The following is a 24567-nucleotide window of genomic DNA, read 5'->3' on the forward strand; positions in this document are numbered from 1 at the left end:
AATCACTAATACAATTTTTCTTGTTTGTTTCTCCCACTTATGATGTGATATGCAGAGCCACGATCTGCAACTGAACCTGGTAAGAATCATATGAAAAAATAATCTCTTGATTCACTAGCTATTTGAGTTTGTGCTAAAGCCATAAATAGAAAAGTGTTTCTGCTGAGCGTTGGTAATATGAAACCCCCTTACAGACAATGCCTCTTTATCATAACTTCCATAATCTACACTGTCCTTTACATCAATTCCTTTATTAGTTAAACAGTAAATTCCATTTAGAACAGCAAGGAGAGTCTCACAGCTTAAATTTTGAGACAAACTTCCTTCTCAGAAAATAAGCCATTTGCATGCTTCTGAGGAAAAAAGATAAATACCACAAAATTCCATTACCCAAATTGTAATCATAAGTATTTCATAACACCCCATCACTAAATGCTAGTTTTGCCAATCTAGCTTTGCAGATGTGGAGTGTCTTAAATGCAAGTAAAAGCAGATCCTCAAAGATAAGGGCACACTGAATTTTTCAAGCCTGTTCACAAGGTAAATTCTAGATTTCAGCAGCAAAAAGTGTTCTTCCAACTATGGGTTTTCTCTGGCTGCTTAATTTTTCCATTATATGTCATCATATCTGTGATAGTTTCTTGACTAGTAAGTGGATGCTAAAAGACCAAAAATGTTAGTTCTTTTCTTTAATGTTTCTAAGTCAAATAACATATAGAAGAGAAGACAATTATATAGTCTGAACCTTGCTTTAAAAGGTTTGCTGTTTCCAGTACAAAACAGTTTGAGGAGAGTTTCAATATTATACCAAGCTTTTAGATATGAAATGAAAAAAAGGAAAATAGATTTGTGTTGAAATATGTTCAATTCTGTATCTTTCTTGGAACACTCTCCTGTAATATCTATTACAAAATAAGTCTCCTAACTTAGCTGTTTTCTCGATACCTTTACAAAAAGAAAATCTGATCAATGTGTTGACTTTCTTCCCCTTCCCAGAGAAACTTATTTCCTGTCCAAGTAGTAACATCTTTTCTAGATTTAATCCACCAACATTATGAGAACAGTACCTAGTTTATCTACCTCACTGTTAATAGGCACTTCTTTTCTACAAAATCACTTAAACTGCATTCACTCTCTCTTTTGATGTGATAGAAAGTATCTGAAAGGGTTGAAACTTTACACAAATGTTTCTATGAAGTCTAAGTTTACTAGCATACCTTTTGGGGGTTTTCTTTTTTATATCTAATTTGAAACTCTTCTCTCAAAACTTGCAATCATTAATGATGTTTGCTTTATTTGGCAATCTTTTTTACCCCTTTGCCCTCATTAGCCAACAGAATATGTATAATGCTAAATTAACAAAATATTTTAGAGTAGGAATGCAGTGTTATCTAGTAGAAAGGAGATGCACTTCCTTGCTTGAGACAAAAGGTTCAAAATTCCATCATGTGTATACTTGAGTACAAAGGAAATTGTATATTATGCCTCTTGCTAGAAGATTTTTTTTGTCATGGACAACTAAGTAATATTTTGGTATTGTTATTTGCAAGGTTAGTATATCTGACAGATATGTGGAATAAGTAAGAATATACTTGATAGTTCATAAAGCTAACAATTTCCTTAAATAAGTACTCCCTGAAATGGGAAATAAAAGGTGGGATACTGAGTCTAAATAAATCATCACTTTGCTAGCTCTCACACATACTCCCACCATCATGTTGACTGTGTTGAATGCTCTCCCTCCCATGTCTAGTTAGACCCTGGGACCATGTCCATGCAGACCCTGGGAGAACATACCCGATGCTTTCTAAAGAGTACTAGGGAATAGACCCTTACATAACAGGTGCATTCTTGAGTTTTCACAGGTAAAGAAAAGTTATTTAATATCACGGTATCTCATACCACTCTCAAGATAAGTGGCAAACCAAGAGTAGGAAGGCATTTCAGAATACTTTTCTGGTATCTCTATAATTTCGGTTTAATGGAGATAACAGTAGTGAAAGCCTGACAACAGGGTGTTTTTGTTGGTTTTGTTGGTTGGTTGGTTGGTTTTGATTTTTGTAATTCTTTCATCAAATATATTTATAAACACCTTCCTGCTACTCAAAACCTATGAAAGAGTGTCAGTTCAGTATTTTGTTCTCCCTGGAATCATTGAGCTAAGTAGTATCCCTATGAAATTTGTGCATGTATCAGTTCCTATTAATCCCTATTAAATAATGTGCAGTGTCTTACTTTCCACTAGAGTCAATGTCAGGACACTCCTTGGCTTATTTGTGTAGGATCTGACTCTGTGGATGCAAAGGGAATGTAAATAAACTTTGGGCAAAATGTAAATATTTCCCTTTGGAATAAATAATTAGCAGTGTTTCGTGTATTAGTAGTAATACCATTAATAAGTAACCCTGGTTTTTAGTCTGTCATTAAGGATCTTAAATTTTCTGCAACAGGAATCTGGGATGTGCACCAGAAATGTGACAGGTACAGCACTGGTTTGTGATACACTTCATATTCTAAGAAGCCAGACAAAACAATACCTGGAGAGGAAATAGTTCATAAGCAAATACACAACTGCTACTCAGCGCAGATGGTGAATATGTGTGCAAGACTGATAGGGAAAGCAACATGCCTATGCTAGATAACCACTCATGATTTTGAAAGATGGACATGATTTCTAAAAATGTTTCCAAGTGTGTAACTTCCTGACATTTTGCATAAATTGTAATAGGTTGTAGTGTGACTTTAATTGCTGGCTATCAACCAAAGTCCAACCATAATAAACACTTTATAGTGCTGAAAACCATTTGTTATCCTTTGCTAGGGCAGTATTAATGATTTAAAAGAAAAATGTTCCATGAACTCACACAGGTAAGAAATTAAGAAGCAAGGGAGACTTTTTGGCTACATTTTTTTGGGTCCATTCTATCTACCCTAATGTGTTTTGCACTCCTTTTTCTGTCTAGACAGAAATCAGTTTGCATCACAAATCTCTCTAGACTGCTTTGTGAATTAATAGCTAGTCAGATTACTTAAAGCCAACATCACAGATTGTCAAATTACCTGCTTTCTACTTTTTTCTTGGACGTTTTGACTGTACACTGATTTAATCCTTCAAAGAACAGGCTGCCTGAGACTGAAAAATCCCATGGAGTCATTTGCCAGCTGTTGATATTTTGACCATTACTCAGCTGTCTAGAGACAGCCACAAACTGTATTGAATTACATTAAAACAATTGTCTAATGGCATGTAAGAAGAAAAGTATATGAAGTAATTTTTCTTAAATTGCCAAGGAATTGCCACATATACATGCTTTTGTTTTCCTAAGCACAATACTGTGTATGTTCACCAAAAACATCTCAAAAGTTAGTCATCACTCCAGAGCTTCAACTCTTATAAGTAACTCCCTTAGAAATCCCCCCGTCTTTCTGCATGTTTGAAATTGAAAATATAGGGCAAGTATCACAGAAATCCTTACTGCCTCCTCACACCAAGAAAGTCAGCTTTCTGATAGCTGCTGAAATTCAAAATACACAAACTTCAGTAGGTCAGTATGCATTTTTTTTGTGAAAACAGAATTAAGACTAAGAATCTGTCTCTCTCTTCCACTGCTGATCTTGACAAGAGCAATCTCCAATGAGCTACACAGCTCAAGATGCCAAATGAAGAGAAAAACTAAAATTATCCATCGTTAAAGGTGGTCTGATCAACCTACGTGCTATTGCTTGTCAATGTACCTTTTCAATTGTAGGCTGCATTCACAAGGTGCCTACAGAGTTCTGGTCCTGTCAGTGACCCCATCTTAAGTCAGACTGCTCTGCCTGTCCTCGTTTGTTGATGCTACCAAATCCAAAGTATACCTCTCATCTTTTTTGTACTAGGTGATTTAAAACAAAATACTGCTATACCTCTTCAACTGTAAATATTTAAAACTTATTAATCATCACAATTATGTTGATGAATACATTGATTTCAGCTCCAATGTATGCACCTGACAACTTCAAACTAGCTGGCTTAGGCATCTACACCATCATAACATCCTCAGTGTAAACTTTGGCATAAATTTTTCCTTGACCCTGGTAAGTGGGTAAGTTTCTCCTCAAACCTGAGTACTACTTTAGGGACTAAAATCCAAGCTGCCATAGCCATATTCCTATTTATTGTACCTGAACTAGCTAGATAGCAGCCATCTCAGGTATTGATTACATATGTTGTAATCTAGGTTCTGTACCCTAAAACTGCATTGTATTGCCCACAATCCCATTTGCTGTTGTTTAGTTTTATACTTAGTACTTTCTAAGTGTTCTTTGAGATATCTTCAAACATAATCGGTTCTGTATATCTTTTTAAAACTTGCCTCTTCATTTCTTGAGTGGCATGAAGCCTATTAAATAAGCCAGAATAGCTGCCTGGCTGGGTAAATCTGTATACAATAGTGATAACAGGTAAATGAAATGCTTTTCTTGTTGTGTTATTGAAAGTTAAGGAATCTACAGGTCTTCAACCCCACCCTCTTTACTAAAAATGCTCAGATACCTTAATGAGAAGGAGTTACCTGATAGGCACATTGTTTTGCTTAGACTCTAGTTACAGCTGACAGCTGGGGAACAAGAGGGAGAATAAGAGACAACCTTGACTACGAGATGGCAGGATTGTTTTGGATTTTTACCAGGAAACCACCACTGTGACTACCTGCTGTCTTTGTGTAGCAGAAAACTCACAGTTTTGAAGCTGCATCTGTAGAGATAGCTCTGTTCATTGCATCATAATGAACAACTACAAATAAAAGGCCATACTTATTTCCCAGGATAGTTACGTGCATTAGAGTGGAGGAAGCTAATGATCACATTTGGAGATGAAGGTGCAGATAAAAGAACTACTCAACCTTAATTGTAATACATAGAAAAATTCTGAAGTAAACACATTGCCAACAATGGAATTTGTTAAAATGCAACAGTTTTCTTTCTTAACAAAGGTTATTCTTCCTAATGGAGTCATAAACCATAAAGTGAAAGGATTACTCTGTAAAATGTGATATTATTTCTAAATAGCTGACAAAATCATCAAGTACTTGCATGCCTAAGCATTTTACATGTTTCAGTGAACAGAATGCTTTTGTATTCATTTAGTCAAGTGTTAAATATGTTTTAAGGCCCTGAGAACAGCATTTCAGAGCTGCTTTCTGGAACGCATTTTTGTGATTAAATTATTTGTCAGCTGATGATGATTGGGACGTAGAACAGACATTATTTACTTCAAATCATCAGATTCTACTTAGCAAAGAAGGAAAATAATTACATAAGGCAGGATGTAAAGCTAGAAAAATACTCAAAAGCACTATGCACCAGAGTGTTATGGAAATCTTTAAAGAACATTTATTTTGTCAAACTAGTATTTTATTTCTATGCTTTCCACAGTTGTAAACCTTTTAGCAAGGACTTGGAGGTCAGCAATTCTTGGTTTGGGGGGAGCACAATGAGTAAAGACAATGGCAATATGTTACTCACACATGCTTTTTGCCCAAGCTGAGTTTTGATTTGTTCTTTGGCTTTTTTATGTTTTCAGTTTAGCCAGTGTTCTCATGAATGATCACAGATGTGTTGTAGTTTGCTCATCCAGCTGAGAAAACTCACTTTTAAACTGATTCTTTTCATCACTAATTTACTTCCAATTTATTTTACAAGGATTACTGAAATTTACCACACATAAATTTCAAATATACTGACTGCTTCAGTAAACAAACTGTATCACAGTAGAATCCATTACAATTATTTATCAGTGAAGAGCAAAGATCAGCTCATCTCATGTGATCATTTTACACGCTTAAAAACCTGAAAGAATGTTGTGCATTAATTAGCCCTGCTGTTTGGAAAATAGGAATGCTGCTGGGATTTATATTTGGTAGTACCTTTGCCCTCATTCAGACAACATTTCTCAGCACAGTGGGAGTGATTTTATTCTGCAGTCCTGAAATATCCAGCTTTCAGAATTCTGCTGTTAAATGAACAGGAAACTAGTCTGCTGCGTGTATCAAATTGCATCCCCAGAGTCAGTTCAATCCAGGAGTGCACACGTGTGGTTAACAATACAGCTTCAACTGTGTATGACACACCAAGACTAAAAAAAACCTGACCTCAGTAGTTCAAAAACTAGCTTGTGTTACTCACTGCTTTCCTGATAAGACCTTTCATGAGTCATTAATCTTCATCTGGGTCAGATAAGATCCAACGTGCTACAGTATTACCAGACATGGCTCTTGCAGCTATACTGAATAACTGGCTTGTGTTGCCAAGAAAAAAGCATGTTCTGCTGTCTGAAAAACAACTCTGTGCCAAACATTTAGTTAGTCATTCATTTTTAGCCCATTTACAGCACAGGAAGTTTTTGGATACATTGTAATTTATAATTGGAAAAATTCCATTACTTTTTTGTTATCTGCCTAAACAAGACAGTGGTCTGCCATTCCACAATGAAAGTTAAGAAAAAAAAGAAAGAAAAGAACTATTAGAAAATGTTTTCCTTCTTTGAACTAAAAGAAATGAAGCTCACCTTAATGAACCTCTTCTACAGAATAATTTTCATATGAAAATTGATTCTGTGATAATATGTGGGATTCAATATAAATGTCCAAAATGCGCTTTTTTTTTTTTTTAATGGAACTGAATTATCTAAAACTCTTCTACTTTGTTTTCAAGACTAGAAAGTTAGTATGAGCAAAACAAACTCCTAATTAATAAAAGAAATCCATGATGTAACATTGTCCAGGTCTAAAACTATTTAAATATGTTATATAAATACTAGAATTATTTAGATTAGATATACTGTGAATTTTTTTAAATACTAGAGATAAAATAAAGTTACTTCTTTGAAGAATATGGAAAAAAAATATGCCTAGATATTTAAATGCATTGATTATAAATTGTTGGAATTGATTTAGAAAACATTACTGCAAGACCAAACCTGAAATATGAACAGTCCATCCTTCATACAAGTTTTCTTACTGAGGCCCTGGTATAACCAAAATATTATGGCATAACAAAGTAGAACAAACAGATTTCAAACATCCACAGAATACATCTGTGTCACAGCTTTCTGCAGAGTTTTTTGGGGATGCTGTTGCATACTGTATTTTCAGTTTATCGATTCTTACTGTTGTGCTGAGACAGAAATTATCTTCCCAACTTCTGCATGAGGGAATATTTATGCATCCAGAGTTTTTAATTCTGGTCAATTTATACAGAAAATCTAACTGGAAGTGATGATAAAATAGTTTCTGGTTTTACTGGGAATGAAATTTGATCTGAAATGTTGCATGAAACACAGGAACTTCAGGGAAAGAAGTAATCATGTGACATTCATATTGACGATGTTATTTAGAGAACAATACATGGAATTTTACGAATTAGTACTATCCTGCATAAAAATTAAGATACTGAGTGTGTAAAATGTCTGCGCAAACTTGTGACTGCAAAATTACTGTTCAAGACAGGCCCTTGTTGAAAATTTATGTTGGTGAATTACTTGTTTTAGATATTAAGTGATCTTCATTAAAGCTATTTATGTTGAACTCTTCTGCAGCTCTCCCAGCATTTATTCACATAAGGAGTGTGTCCTGGTGTCCTTCTAACACACAATGCAAAAACATTACTTGGTAGATGAAATAGTTTATGATGCAGTTTATTTTTCTCTTTATTTCCAGAAGAGATATGTACACTTGTAATTGCAGAAACTTTCCCTGAAGATTCAGGACTTTTCACATGCATAGCAGCAAATGAACATGGTTCAGTAACAAGCAGTGCACAACTAGTTGTATGCTCAGGTATGTGACAAAGGGAAAGAGAAATTTTTAATCACCAATCTTAGATAATTAATTTACCTGTTATCAGTCTGCTTCCCTTGTAGAAAAGAGCTGCTGTAGGACATGGTCTTGAGGTCTTGTTAACCTCAGAGTATTCATATAAAGCAAATGGAATGTTTTTACTGGCTCATTTCCCAGTTTAATGTTTTTATTCATGTAAAATACATTTTAAAGTGTCTGCCACAAGCCTGGCAGATTTTTAAGCATTAGGGGTCTGAGACTAGATGGCAGCAGAGGCAAAATGAAGCAGATGAAATTATGCTACCAAAGGTGGCATATGCCTTTTGTAAAACTATGACATGGTATGCTTACATACATACTGTTGTGGAATGCACTGACCCAGCTGCCATTGCAAACATGCCATGTATACATACATTATTCAGCATTTTTAAAGCAATTTTTCTTAAGTGATACTGAGACTCCAGGAAGAGGAAATGCTGTTTCAGCTATTGTTGCCCATGCTTGCCAATGTCAGTTAGCAGCTGGATTTCTGAAATCGATTTAGAGGGATCCATAATGTTCCTTATTGTGACTTTTGCATGGGGCAAAGTCAGAAAATGAATAGCCAGTCATGTATCTGATTCAGTATAAATTATCAACTAGAAAAATATCTGCACAGAGATCTCACCTTTAACAAACTGAAAATACAGCATGTACTTTGTCTCTGACTTGTCATAGAGACATTCTTTTTTATTTCTTTTAGCCAATTCAGAAAGCTCTAATGATGAATCACTGACAAGAGAATCCAACAGTGATGATTTCCATCATTTCCCACCACTTCCTCCAGTTGAAATTAGCTCTCTTGAGATGCCAGCTAAGAAACATTCAGAGACCCACCAAGCAAACAGCACTGAGCTGAGGTCTGGTATGACAGCCCTTCAACTACAGCTCAATTTGTCTGAGGAAAAAACAAATGGTATCCATCCTATTCATGGAGTTAATGGAATGATTAACAGCAAGCCAAATGGTGATAAATCCATCCCACCTCCAGCTGTCTTGCTTTCACCCACCAAGGAACCACCACCTGTGCTTGCCAAACCAAAGCTGTGAGTAATTTTTTTTTGTTTGTTTCCGATAAACTTGATATTTCTTGAAAGCAAATTTTTGCCTGGAGCAATTTAGTGTCAGAAAAATAACTGTGAATGACTGTGCCTGTCCCATAAACAATCTTCTTACTGTTGTGATTTATGTTCCAAAAAGCTAAACACAAGAAAGAACTGTGTGCTTTTGCAAAGTGCTATATCAAAAGGAAGTACATAATATATACTAAATGTTAAAGAAAGATTTCAGATAAAGTCACAAAATAGAAGTGGTAGTGTTGCTTTGTGCTTTTATTCTTAGTCACTATATTAGAGTGTCATAGTAGCCTGAGATTCTTGCATTCTATTATGGTTTAAACACTGGTGAGTGATCTTAATTCTGAATGTTCTTAGTTTTAAACAGTCAGTGGACATTCAGGTGTGTAATGTTTAAATTTCTCTTAAGTTGTGTTCATATATAACATGTAACTCATTCTGCTGCCAGCTAGATTACAATGGTATTTTTTACAGCTAAAAATCTGGACATTAAAAGCTCAAGGAGAGGACGGAAATAAGTGGAAAAAAATATAATAACATTTTTCCCTCATGTTAGTGATTATACCTTAGTTAAGGAAGAGTGATCTTACACTGACTGTTAACTTACAGCTGGACTTTAGCATTGCATGGACTCCTCTTTTCCATTTCTCTAAAGAGTTTTTGGAACGTGACAAAGGAACTAAAATGCTATTTTATTTTGCTCTCATCAATAATCAGAAAGGATTATTAATTTTAAAAATATGTTTAAGAAGAAGCACAAAATATGGTCTTCAAGCTTAGCAAGGTGATTTGCTTAATTACTTGTTTTCCCAGGATAACTTGCAAAATATAAAAATGCTGTTCTTTTAGCAATCATGTGCTTGTTTTAAACACTCAAACACATGTCTGAGGCAGCAAGCCAACAGAGTTCCCATTCTGCACTCACCATTATTTTTCTTTCTGTTGCTCTTTGTCATTTTAAGTAGAAGGAGTAGCAGAAGTAGAAAGACAGAGTGGTGGAATAACAATATATACCGTGGTGACAGCATGTATGAGAGGGAAGTTGCTGAGGGTGATGACTTTCAGATGATAGGTATGTGCCATATGGCCCTGTACCCAGCACATCTGTTGCAAGACCCATTTGTGAAGAAAGGAGATAGTGGCTTCAATAGAGCAGTAAAAAGCACATTTTCCAAGAAGCTCTTTCCCAGAAGTGAAGTTGCTCTAGGTAAAGGAAAGAAGGCTGTGTATTAAACTTCCCAGTGTATAATGTTCACTGCAACTTGTGAAAAATTTGTTTTGTCTGTAAACACAGAGTCAACATATAAACAGAGGTGAACATTGTACATAATGATGTTAGGAGGGTGCTATTATGAGAATCCTGCTGGTTAGTGATGTCCAAATTGATGAGTCAAAGCTAACAAAATAACTGCAGTAAAATTAGCTGAGTAGTAAAGTAACTCTTAACCACGAGAATGATCCCTTTTGAAGTGAACTTACCTATGCAATTGTATCTGTCCATAGAGTATTAGTATTTGATGACAGAAGAAACATGTATTAGCAATGGCATAACAACAAACATGTTTAAACGTTTTTTATATATTATTTGATGTAATGTTGGCTACGTAGAAAGCTTGAAGCTTCTGAATAGTATTAATGAGTTTTGCTTTTTATGAAAACTGATTCTGATTTAAAATTCCTCAAGAACTTTTCTTTTCAAGCTTATAGAACTCATAATTTACTTAACAATTTTATCTGTGAGCTCTTTGAAAATAGTTTATTCAGCCAGCACTAAAAGTAATTGCAAAGAGTTTGGAAATTATAGCTTTGGTCTGGTGGTGGTGGTGTTTTTCATTCTTGAAATATTAAGTACATTTGCACCTTGGCAATGCAGCTGTAACCAACATCTATAAATAGTTATTTACCACAATTCAGTAAAATGCAAGAGCTGGCATGCTGCAAAGAATTACTGTAGTTGTTTTCAGGCTTGAAACGTGTTTTTAAAGTCCCACAAAATGTTTAGTTTGCGGTTACAGAGACTTAAGTAATCCTTAATCCATTAAATCAGTTGTTGCCTCAGCCTAGTGCTGAGAATATTTAAAACAGACTTTAGTGTGATAGTATACATAATTTTCTGGGAATATTATATATAGAATTAACTGGGACAGCAGTCAATGCCATCTATTTTTCTGGTACGGAATTTAGAATATAATTGCAAACACGTTAAAAGGCACAATAATCTATCATGCCTTGTTTTCAACATGAATTTACGTAGACAACGTGGGAAGAACTTTGGACTGAGAGAAAAAAAAACCCGATTTCAGCAATTCTGGTCTCTGTTGCTGTGACCTATTCTAGTCTGTCACACAGAACGATCAGAAAGATTATTTATCCTAATGAGAGTCGTTCTCTTCCATGCTCCTCCTTTGCAAATGCAGAGAACAACTGTGAAGGTATTGATAGCCTTCTTTCTATAGTTAATCCACTAACATAAATGCAAAAGAAGCCAGTAGGAGGTGACCTGTTTGACACCCTTAAAATTAGCACAGCAATACCTGCCCTTGTAGAATGATCAGCAGTTTTTTCATTTCATTTTTGTTAGAAGTAGTATTCTGCATTAGCACACCTCACACATGCTGTGAAGAAGATCAATGCATAGAATTCCCAAATTCGATCTCACCCGGTTCACTTTGACAATGTTTTGGGGTTTTTTCAGTGAAAACGAAAGACAGGTATTAATTTATAAAAATAATCCCTGTTAAAAGTGAAAAGCAGTAAGAAAAAATTTCTGGCAGTTTATGAACCTGTTGATAATCAGTATTTCCTTCAACAGATATGGCCATATTGTGTCCTGTTTTTTTCTGAGATTTTGGTGGTTTTTTTAATGTACTGAAAAGTCTAATTTTCAAAAATAATACACAGAATAAATTAATCATAAACACTTCAAAAGCTATCAATCAATTTATACATAAGATCAGTAAGGAAGACGTGAGGTTATATTTCTTAAAGATAAGGAGTTAATCTGGTTGATATGCATCCAAGTCCCTGCTGTGTGAGTTGATAGAACTTCCTTATCTCAGAACACTTGTGTTCATACTGGTTGTGAAAGTGATACTGTTTCTTGAACAGAATTATTTGTCACTTCAGTCTCCATTCCTCCTGAGTTTTCTTTCATGGTTTCTTCTGTTTTGTAGTTGATGGCTTTGACATACTTGCAAAGATTCTAGTTCAGTCATTTATAGAATGTTTCTTGTGCCATTTATCAAATTGTTTATTTCACTATCTTTCTCTCATCACTGAAAGTATTTTTAACTTGATTGAACTTACTTGTACTTCTAGTCATGTACATACTATGATGTTGGTGATGGCTCTCCTGCCAGTCACTGGGTTTTAAAGATACTGGAAGAAATTATTACTTCCTTATTAATTGTGTATGATATATGTATATAAAAGTAGTAAGTCACGGTTTAGACTTTAACAGAAAGACATGGAGAGAAAAAACAACACATGAGAATAGCATATAATCCAATGATGAATGCCTTGGAATATATAAAAGTCAGGTTTAAGTCCTTCATCTTGCCTAGGACATCCCAGGCCTTTGAAGCCCAGAGACGAAACACTGTACTGAGAGCTCTGAAGGCTTCACATTTTTTTCTTATGCAAATCAACATTCTGGAAATGGTGAGAAGACATGTGATATAGGAAAACTGCTTCCCATCCCATTCTACTGATGTATATATTAATGTGATGTGCCTTAGCATCCTAAATTAAGAAAGACTGAACACAGAAATTCTCAATTTGAATGCTAAACACTCATTTATGTAAGTTTTTGTTTGAAGTTATTGCATCTTCTGATAAAAACCTGAATAACCTTGCATAACTTGGATGACGCACAGGGCAGAGCTCTGCTGTCATCATTTGTACGAAACAAAAAGTAAAGGAGCCTTTCCCAATTACGAGAAAAATTCCACACCTCTTATAAGTGACTCAGCAGTGAACCATATGTTAGTGGGTTTTGCATATTTCTCCAAAAGCTGCTAAAAACCAAAAGCAAATATTATTAATTTCGAATTAGAACTATGAATCAGAAAGATGTATAGTATATATTCAGGATAAATTTGATACAGCAAAAATGTGGAAAGTCAAAGTTTTGTCATTACAGAAATGCAAGGATAAAAATAAAACAGGGCTATTACAGAAATTATGTAGTTATAAAAACAGTAATTTAAATTTTAAAAAACCAATCATTTAAGAGTCCATGGAGTCTGAAATTTCACATTAAAATTTGTTCTCTTATAGAGAATAAGACACTGGTTTGCCTCCTCTGTAGTACTTTCTGGTAGAAAAAAAGGCATAAAGTAATGCATAATTGACAGTCCCGTATTCCATAAGGCTGAACAAAATTCAAAGTCATAAACATTCATAGCATTTTACTTGGAAGTGAACTAGACTTAATTTGTATATGAAAATTGTGACATGCTTCTTTTGTCTAGGAGTTAGCAATCATGGTAAACAAGTAACTTTGGATTCATGAGCAAAGGTCTATCCAGATCCACTGCTTTAGTTTCATCTGCTGTGCTCTTTCAGGATTGATAAAGACCTTTGGATCCTATCTTGCTATTAAACTCAACCCACAATGAAACCTTGATCTACACCTATTTTCTGCTGTAGTAAAAATAACCAATACTAACAACATTTGCTAAAATGTAAAGTAGAATAACTGCACACAAAGTTAATCATTTGATCATAATAAAAGTCCTGAGCATTTGCTACGTTTATTGTCACAATTAATGTATGAATGGTTAATTTTTTGTGCTTTTGTTTCATTCTCTTATTTCATACCAGTATTTTTTTAACAGGATTAGAGATAAATCAAGGAAAACTTTTGTGAAGAATTTCTGCTTCAGTGACTACTAATCAACAGGCCCATTTTGTACTAGGACTAGGGTATAGGATTTACTAACAAATAATATATAAAAATAGAGGAGTCTTTATGAGACAATCTGGTAAGAAATAGGGGTTTGTCTCCATTTTCTTAGGCCCCTTTTCTTAAGCAAAATTTGCAAATGCTGAGAAGGAGAAAAAAAAAGTATTAGAATGCCTCATGGCACACAGGTGGACTGAATGAAGTAGATGAGGTTAGTTTAAGCCAATATATTTGTTGACTTTCTTAGTGATCTTAGATGACTGTGGAAAACTGAGACTGGGGGATGAAAGAGAGGAAATAGGAAGAGTTATGAAATACAGGTTGAAAGTCGCATTTTATTCACCATGCTCTGTATCTCACTTTTTTTAAAGAAGGAAGGGAATGTTGTTTAGTTTTTACAAAAAAAAAAAAAATCCATGGAACAAAGTTTCTGAGCATCTTGTGGTATAGTAGATAGATGTTTGCAGGTATGAGAGACTAAATATTGCACAGCTGATAGGTTGTTGCAGCTACAGAGACGGCCATCTTTTAAAAAAGTGTGCAGGGACACCCAATGAGAGGTCTAGAATGAAAAATATAATTCTATTTTCTTGAAGTTAAAATGATGCTAAATCCTAAATCTTCCTACAAATCTTTAAACTGTTCTATCTTCATATTCTGATGACTAAAAGAACACTTCTAAAAGCAAGGCTCTTTCCTAGAGAACTGTAAACAATTCAGGCACCATTTTTTAAAATGAGAATGAAGACACAATTTTGCTGAGGAAATTAGATGGTCTGTATTTAGTATGTTCAGAAAAATAAGTATAAATATATAATACTGCTGTGAAAATGCCATAATTGAGTTGTAGCAAGTTATGTCAGTTCTAATGGAGCTGCATGAAGTTGAAGAGATATAAAACTATTCCAGTTCTACCTCAAAATTCTATGATCTGATGGATTTGATGCTACATATTAATGATACATTTGCTCATATTATCTTAAATTCAGTTTTATGAGATTGTTCTAATCCCAGTGCCTTACATGATTCCTCATTTAGACATTGAAGTTGCATGAAAACATGTCAACAATTTATTCCATATTCCTCAAAACAGTCACAAATAACTTGAATACTGAAATTATGTGCTAGTCAGTCTGCTGTTAAAAGCAACCTTCTCAGGCAGTAGGAAGTTACTTTTTTTCCAGTCCTTAAGGTGATTTTAATGAAAATCTAATAGCAGATAGTAACCTGAAATAGTAAGTGAGAATAATTCATTGGGTTTTTGTGCATGTTCTGATTTCAGTTACTTTGTCTATTTCAGACCAAGGAATAGCATGATCCAAAACTAGTGGCAGTTATTGCTGAGAAATTTCCTTTTTACCAATGCCTTTGTTAACATAGTGTTAAAGGGTAATCCTAAATGAACTTCAAGCCTTTTAAAATCTGCAGAAACAGAAGTTTGAATCTTTTTGTAACAATGGACATCAACAAGAAGAAAGGTTAAAGGCAGCAGAGAAATGTATTTGCTAGGATTTTTCTTTCTTCTTTTGGCACTGATGTTTTCTGATGTTTAGTAGGTGGAGACAACTAAATGTACATCCTGCTTACATAAAGACTAATCAGTATTTTAACAGGAAAAGTCAAATATCCTTGAACCAGTTATAAAATATGTGTAGTGTGTATGCCATCAGCATGTTATGCACACGTGTTCTATGTTTTTTCAGGTTTTTATTTTAATACTGAAAGTAATCCAGCTTATGTGATAGGCAGGGAAACGGAGGGAAATTAACATGAGTTCAGCCACTTGTTTGAGCCTGTGTGGTTTAAGTTTTAAGCTACACACATGTTGTAAGCTTGCCAAAATCTTCAGTATCTCCAAGAATGCTCTCCATCTCTTTTCTGTCCAGCTGTCACTTCATAGCTCTGTTGCCTCTCTCATACCTTTTTTGCCAACTGTTGCTCCCAGTTCCTCCCAAGGTATGAAGAGTAGGCTTTTTCTAAGAAACAAATGGAAACAAGAAGCTTGGCCTAAGTGCTAAGAATGTTCTTCAGTTTCAGTGGGTGCTGGAATTGTATGGGTGCATAAATAACCAGAGTGTTACAAAATAAAGATAACAAAGGTTGACGGGGTGTGGGGCAGATCATGCATTTGGGGTGGTTTGCTTTTTCTTTAACAAGGTTGAGTAAATCAGTATGCCAGCAGTTTATGATCCACCTTTGAACCATAAAATACCAGAGGAAATGTTGTACTGTTCATCTGCAAACAGCTTATCATAGTCTTATGATAATCATAACTAAAAGCACTGAGATGAAACATTTTGACTTACAAAATATTTCTGCTGGTTTTTGTTTCTCCCTTTCTTTCTGAAATAACTGGATGGATTTAATACTTGGAAATGATACAGTCTTTTGCTGGGTAGAAGGAGGAAGGGAGGTGAGAAGGAATATAGGGGTTGATGGTTTTGGTGGGTTTTTTTGCACCGTCTTTGTTTTGATCTGCCTCAATTTTCCAGGCATTTTCAAACCCATTTCCCAGGCTGTAGCAGGTAAATACTGAAACTTCAAAACTGAGACAAGTGGTGTTCGTGTTCTTTAGTTTGCAGAAAAGACGAAGAGAGTAACACAAAATTTTGAAGTGCCAATAATATGTCTGTCATTTTTGCTTTCTGAGTGATTTCCTAGAGAAAGGTCCCGTCTGGTTCAGGCTAAGACCTTCTAACTAATAGGACAGAAGATCGCTCTGCTACATCCTTTGGCGCCCAGGTCTGTCAAGAAATGGGAAAACTTCTGCATAGAAGCACTTAGTATTCTAATACAAAATGAGAAACTGGAAATCCTTACTCAATCAACACATGACATGGAAGTTGATTAATGTTAGAAAATACAATTTGCCTTCTATAAAATTCCCTTGTACATTTTGTACAGGTTTTCACAATACTTTTTATCATGTTCTTTGGTAAGTATAAAATTGATCAAGTAAATGAATTGAAAGGTCAACCAATATCAGTTTAAGACACCCAGAGAACTACTGGCCAAAGCTAGTTCTGCCAATTCTCATTTTGTTTAGAAAATGTGTTCAGTAGAGTTAGCATAGCTAAATAGACAGATACAAAGTTCCTTTTGACAGTATGACCTTTGAAGTATTATGGACACTTCAGTAATTCATTATATGCATAAGCATAATTATGTGAATGGTAGTTACGGTAATCAGCAGGTATTCTGCTTGAATAGAGTCATCAACTCAGTACAACTAGAAATTTGTGTATCTTCAATCCACATGCCTTTACACAGGCAAATAATTAGCTTCTTGCATGTTCTTTGAAATTTGTTTCTGTTATCTCCCCTATCTTGATTCTGGAGTCCATCTGTATTTTATGGACTGGTATTTGAAAACACTTCTCATATTCTGCATGTATTTGAAAGATATTATTGTATATTTTCTGAGTTTTTGCCTTCCCTCTCCCTTTCCTTCTCCCTCTCCCTAGCCATGTTGACCACAGTAGTGTTTCTGCTTGTAGTTTCTATTTGTTTCTGTGAACTATTTAAGAAGCATGTATGGCCTATGTTTTTTCATGTTTCAATGAAGTGCAAGATTTTGTCCACTGAGATTTTGTTCACCATCCCCCCGTCTCACCTTTGTCACGTTTCTGTGGTAAATCATGTAATTCAAAGAAGTAGAACTGTCTTTATTTATAATACCTAAGTTATTTAAAATTGCAGTTAGATAACTGGTGTGATACATTAATTAAACAGTGATTTTAGAACAAGGAAAGATTTATGTACACACTATTTTTTAAAAACAAGGTTCCATCTAAAATCTTTTCTAGAAGACACATAGAATTTTCCCTATGTCCTTCAGTGGCTTCAGCTTTGCCATTTGTAGTATGTGTAAGGTTTTTTAAAAATTCTGTATGTCTTTTTATCAAACGCTGGTTATTGCTGTCTCTTTCCATGGAGTTGTCATAGTAGGAATGTAGCTTTTGTAGCTTTTTATACTTTGGGTTTTTAAAGTCAGATTTAGATTATATTTTCATCTGCTAAGATAAAAAAAACTGGAGAGCAGATTCAGCAGTGATGAGTTGGATAGTGCAGAAGTGTGGAAGACAGAGATTTTAGGACCAGGTTTAATCCTAATAAAAGTGTTGGATCCTTCACCAACCGTGCTTTTAAAGATCAACTGCTCTCATTTTCTCCACCTCTATTTCTGGCACAGCTATACGGGGCAACTCAAGATGGTCTTTCAGGCCCACAAAATAAGATTCGCTCTGAAATTAAGCAATCCCTTTCCCTTCAAGCCTTTTCAATATGATTGGTCCTTAAGTCTTAGTGATAAACATATATGGACTCCTGATTTGTGCAAAAAAGACAGAGACTCTTGCTGTGTCAGAAACTATTCTAACCTTTTTTCTACTGTGCTTTCTATTAATATTTTTTTTTATGCTAGTTCTGATGGCATGACAAAAGCCATTGGGTCATCATACTCTTCACAGATCTTCTTGTACCCCACTGTATTTGCTGTCCTGATTCTCCTTGATTAGCTACATCACAATATTAAAATGTCACAAAATTCTTTCCTTATACTTCCACAGTTGTCCCATTCTCTTACTGCTACATGGATTACAAATGTAATAAATCATAGGTTTGAAGTATTAAACAATTGTTTCATCCTTTCTTATCACTTTGCAAACCTTATTTTGAGAATGTTTGTAAATGTTTTGGTAATTATTTTATATGCCTTCACTTTACTGCAGATCTATAGTCATAGAATCGGTTAGGTTGGAAAAGACCTTCAAGATCATTGACCCCACTCTACCAAGTCCAGCACTAAGCCATACTCCCAAGTGTGACATCTAGATGACTTATAAACACATCCAGGGATGGTGACTCAACCACCTCCGTGGGCAGTATGTTCTAATGTCTGACAACCTGTTACGTGAAAAGTGACAGCCTCCCCTGGTGCAGCTTGAGGCCATTTCTTCTTCTTCTATCACCAGTTACTTCTGAGAAGAGACCAGCACCTACCTCTTTACAACCTCCTTTCAGGTAGTTTTAGAGGGTGATGAGATCTCCCCTCAGTCTCCTTTTCTTCAGACTAAACAGCCCCAGTTACGCCAGCTGCTCCTCATAAGACTTGTTCTCAAGGCTCTTCACCAGCTTCATTGCCCTTCTTTGGAAATGCTCCAGCACCTCAGTGTCTTTCCTGTATTGAGGTGCCCAAAACTGGACACAGAATTTGAGGTGTGGCCTCACCAATGCCAAGTACAAGGGGAGGATTACCTCCCTGGTCCTGCTGGCCACACTATTCGTAATACAGGCCAGGATGCCATAAGGCTTCTGTTAGATTTCTTAAGATGTTCTTTTGCAGTTATTCATAAACACATTTATATAGTTTGACATTAATTCTTCAAGACATCAGTTTCTAAATACCAAATGTTATTCTTTCTCCTTTTCTATTTCTACCATTCTACTGCCTTCATCCAACATTTCTCTGCATATATCTTCTATTCTCGTCTTCTACAACTTTTCATCCTTTCATAGCTCCTTTCAGATTGTTACTGTTCCATACATTAGATCTTTAGTCAGCCTCATTAACAGCAAACAAAATATACCAGTTGTCAGACATTATTTCAAGTTCAGCTTATGCTCCAGGTCTGATTTTTCTCTCTTTAAGATGCTTTCTGGCTCACCATATTCTACATATAAACTTTGTTGATTACTAACAGCTGTTTGTGAGATAAATTCTAAGAAAAAGCTGCATGTTTAGTTATTGACCGTGAAAATGTCCCCAAATCATGCTTATTCTTCACCAAGAAGGGGCTTTTCACACTTTACATGATACCTGCAACACAAAGCAGTAATATGCTTATGCAAATAAATACAATTTTTGGTGACTGAAGAATAACTGAAGCCAAATTGATCAGACCTACAGGTTACCTGTTTCTCATTTGACTGTGCAAACACTAAACTCCTAGGTCACAAGTCCCAGAAGATATAAAATATCTGGCAGACACAGAAAATAGTTTTACTTACATTTATTTGGGGTTTTCACTAGCTGTGAAAATCAAATTTGAAAACTATCTAGAAGATTACAAGATAGGAAATCATGTGAAATATAATAGGGAAAATAACAAAAGTCAGATGAGGTAAACTTGTACAATCAAAAAAAAGCATAATCAAAATAACCTTTGATTTGTTGACTCTTTACTCCCCAGTTCTCTCTGGGAGTGAGTGCGTATTTGCCTATTTCATACAGTTGAAAATATCAATCCATTTTAAGTATGCTGATTTGACATCCAGAGGATGGCAGCAGCTGAAAAATGTATTTAGGCAATATTGGTATAATGCCATTCAAATCTATTTAATCTTTTCAGTAACATCTGTCCTTTGCAGGTATCAGACTTTTACAAATTACTTTCCAAAGAATAGTTGAAGGATATAACCTATGTTTCAAAAACCAAAACTAAGACTCAGTGAAGACACTCAGTTAAAATTGCTCGAAGTTCACAACAATTAAAATTCTTTGTATTTTTAGTATACTAGCACTGAAAATTTACAAATATTTAGTGTTTTCTCTGTTTCATTCATTTCATTAAAGTCAATTCAGTACAAGGGGTAACAGTTTACTCAAATCCTCTTGCAGCTGTTGATACATTTCTCCAGTGAAAAATGGAGATGGGGAGATAGTAATAACAACCCAGAGAAAAAATTATCTTGCTTAGATTACTGCATGAAAAATGGCTTAAGAAATTTAAAAGTGCAATTAAAGAAATTAATTTCTTTACATTTTTCTTTTTAAAACACTTTTGTTAAAATAATTGTAATAGGGAAAAAAAAAGTTAAAGTAACTAGAGCTCAAAGTAACTTTTCCTTCAGTCCCTTTTCCTCGTTTGCTGTCACTCGTGTTCTCTCGCTCACTCTCACTTTTGCTTTCTCCCTCTCTGCTTGTTGCTTTCATTCTGGTAGAAAGCCTTCACAATTCCAACAGATGAACTACTATTAACATAATCAATTTAGGATAAGGATTGTTTTGAGTTAATTGCACTGTCATGTTTTCATGAGTTGTAAAAGGCTTCTTAACAGAGTCAGAGAGAAAACTCATGGCATATTTTCCATTTCAAATATAATAACTTAAGAGTTTCTGTAGAAATTCCTTTTCTTGTCTGTGAGTTCTGGTTTATTATATAGCTATTGCATTCATTTTCCTGCTTGGAGAAATTAAAAATTTGGATGATCCTGACAGATATATAAAATGCAGATCAAATTATTTAAGTTCTCAGTGGGTAAAACCTTGAAGGGACAGCGTAGAGGTCTGAATTTTTAATTTAAAAAATCTTACTGAAGAGACTTCATTAAAGATACTACAGAAATGTTTCTAGTGAACCAGTAAGTTCTTCCTTGTAATATTAAGTGGTTATACTGGTCTCTTTTAATGGTACTGACATTATAAGGCCATGTATTCAGAGTTTTTTATGAATTACTGTGTTAACACTATCTCATGGACTTCCATAAGGTACCTTGCCATTGAACACGTTGTGCAAGTGCTTTGGTATTTTTTCCTCTTTCCTATCTGTACCTGTTTCCATTTTACATTTTCACCTGTAGCTGATTTCATAACTAAGGATTTGGTTTTCGTTTGTGTTGGCAACTACAGTTCATGTTTGTGTTGTTTGTTTGTTTGTAATTTAGAAGAGAATGTGGAAAGTAAACAAACTTAACTAACCTTAAAGCCTCTAATGAGGACCTGCATTCACAGCACTTCAATGCCATAAACTTCTAGTTCAGCTTATATAATAAGAATTGGGTAAGCAAATATTGTATCTCTGCAGAATCTTCTCAGGTGTTCAAGATTAGCAAAAGGAATGGAAGTGAGGATCTGGCACATGAGTTGAAGCATCCAGCTTTGTGGTTCAGTGACGCTGTGTTTCTCCCTGGTAGCTGCATTCTCACAGAGAGAAAGCGCAACCAACCTGAGGTGACAACAGTTTTATTGTAGGAGTTTGTTTCTGGTCTTATCTAAAAGATTACAGTAATTTTATTTTCCACATTTCTGAATTCAGTAGTAATATTTTCTGTTGTGGAATTTTTAAGGAAAATGTTTTTTAATTGGACATTCAAAACTTACAGTACTGAAATGGCAAACATTACTGGGAAAGTCTGGGTTTATTTTCTGACAATGGATAGGTCCAAATATATATATTAATTCTATCTTTAAAATTCAGTACTTCCATAACTGCTAGCAGGATAAAATTGTCATTGGAGATTACACAGAAGTGAGAAGTCTTCCTAAGTGCTTCACTTTATCATTTTTTAAATTAAATTCTGCGGTATTTTAAATACTTAGGGAAATAATTGTCATAGTGTCTTAGATGTTATTGGCTTGCTGAAATTGCTTAGAATTTAGAGTTGGATACACTCCAACTTTTGTTTGCTTTTAAAACACTCACTGGGAATTAAACTGTTCCTCCCCAAAGCAATAAAGGATAAACAGTGTTTTCTGTCTGAAAGAGAAATTCACATCTACCCTTTTGGCCCCTTTGCTAATCGTGTTTACTTAACTCTCAACACAGTCTAAAATGGACTTTAGTGACATTTTCAGACTTTGTTATCTAGTAAATGCCTGTTTGAGTCAAACTGCCAACTCAGCCCCTAAAGTCAGAACTGTGTGCCTTCAGTTTCCATTAAAACACATAAACATGGTGCTATTTATCAGCAAACACAATAGAAATGTATCATTTCATTTCAGCATGAAGTACTAAATACCATTCTCACAATATTCCCAGGCTGAATAAAATTGGAGAGAAAAACCCCTCTGTGTAGAAAGTGTAGAAACAGATAAAACAGTTTCTTAGATATACTGCTGCATTATCAGCAGCTAATTAAGGAATTGAACAGTATTTTCGTGGCTAAGGTAAATTCTAATAATTCTGTGTTTCATTAGGAAAAACTAAGGCAATGGATAGTCCAGATTTGCCCTCCAAGTATTGCAGGGCTATCTATCACAGCTTTTGTAATCAAGCACTTTGCTTGTTCAAGTTTCCATGTTGTTTCTATGACATTAGTCGTAGGCAGCATCTGGCAGGGGATGCCATTTTTTTGTCAGAATCCTCTTACAGTGGGGCTTTTAATACCTCATTTAAGGCTCTCTGCTGTAAGCTATGGAGCTAATGTCAGTTGTTCAGAGATGTAGGACCATTATTGCAGAGTCATGTCTTATTCTCCATACAGTCTAATTTCTAACCATCTATCAGCATATGAATGGTTCTATAGCAGGACGTTTTCATGAGAAAAAATCAGCTAAGAATTTCAGGAAAGCCTTTCAGTTTAGCCTGAGTCAGGGATAGAAGTTACCCAACACATGGTAATATCTGTGCTAATTGGTAAATAGGTATTTTAAATATATCTGCCAATCCTCCATTAGAATTAAAAAGAAGGCACTAAAGGAGGATGTAAATTGCCTCTCCATGTATTGTTCTACTGCCAGGATGAAAAGTGAATTAATACTAGCAAGTTACTGGCACAAAAATGTGAAAGATGGAATTAAATTATCTTAATTTAGTATATCTTGCTGCTTTTCATAAATATGTCAAACTGGAACTCATAAGGTTTGAAATTTTTTTATATAAAACATGCTTTTGAAAATGAGCATGGGAACTTCAAGAAAATATTGACACAAAGTTGTTTTGCTTAGAATACAGCTCATCAAAAGTAGCCAAAGGACAAGGCAAAGATTTTTTATTATAATTATTTTTTATTTAAATAAGCTAAATATATGAGTGGATAAGCTTCCCAGGCTTTGATGTAGTAGGCTTTTTAGATGAGGTGTGTTCTGCCAGTTTTAAGCAGGAGAGAGCATGCATATCAAATCCTTTTCCAAACAAGCCTCTCTGATTTCTGCCAGAGAACCAACCTTACTAAAGTAAGGCAAAGTTAACACTTACTTAAGAAAAAAAAAAAAAATGCTTTATGTAACTTGAAAGGAAATTATTGTAGCTCACTGGAATGATGCTTCTGATGATTGACATGTATTTAGGCTGTTAAAAAAGTTATGCCATTGTTTCCAAAAAGGCAAATTCAGAATACACTTTCAAGTCACTAGAACAAATGGTAATTCCACAAATCATCACTTAACTTTTCTGAAAAATAATTTCTAAGTCGGCAATTAATACAATTTTATAGCTGAAAACTCCCTGAACTTAGTGGTAAAATGTGAGGTAGATGAAAGCGTTTTTTTATATACCTGCCTGTTATAAATATTGCTATAGTATTTTATAGCCTTTCTTTATGGCAAACAAAATTCAGAACAAAACAACAGCTCTGAAATATAAAATCTGATCCTTCTTAAAAAGTCATGCACGTATTAAGAACCCCTGCTGAAGCCACATCTAAATCCCAATTTATAATCTAGAGGTGAAAGACCAAGTTCTGGACTGCTCAGGCTTATCAGGTGATACCTGGAAAGAAACATTTAGAATTGATGCTCTAGATAAAAATATTCTGAAAGCTTTACAGATGGAAGTTAAAATGTAATAACAAATGAGTACTAGTATGATTTAGAGTGTCTTGTGAAACCAATTACTGCAGGTTTAGACAACATAAATGTAAGTTATTAAAGGAAATACTAGGGATAGGAAATGTTTGTATTCAACTTGTTGCATACCACTTGTACATTTCATGTTTATTCACCAATGGAATGTTTCAGAAAAACATTGGGAAACTACATCAAATTTTTGCCAACAGAAAATGCAGTACA

At 34.8% G+C, this 24567-nt stretch overlaps 1 protein-coding gene across 7 annotated transcripts in view; it reads left to right on the plus strand.

Annotated features, from left to right (window-relative positions):
- Positions 1 to 24567, plus strand: part of PALLD (palladin, cytoskeletal associated protein) — a 201728-nt gene that overhangs the window by 79008 nt on the left and 98153 nt on the right. For 6 of the 7 annotated variants that reach the window (XM_051616443.1, XM_051616441.1, XM_051616446.1 and 3 more), the window contains 3 exons: positions 56 to 79; positions 7698 to 7817; positions 8560 to 8902. In XM_051616443.1, the coding sequence (XP_051472403.1) occupies positions 56 to 79; positions 7698 to 7817; positions 8560 to 8902 (487 nt within the window). The remainder of the gene's footprint in view (positions 1 to 55; positions 80 to 7697; positions 7818 to 8559; positions 8903 to 24567) is intronic. The other variant, XM_051616444.1, reaches the window with a different exon arrangement.

This window comes from Apus apus, chromosome 4 (genome assembly GCF_020740795.1).
Source record: "Apus apus isolate bApuApu2 chromosome 4, bApuApu2.pri.cur, whole genome shotgun sequence".
In the NCBI taxonomy this organism is placed as follows: Eukaryota; Metazoa; Chordata; class Aves; order Apodiformes; family Apodidae; genus Apus; species Apus apus.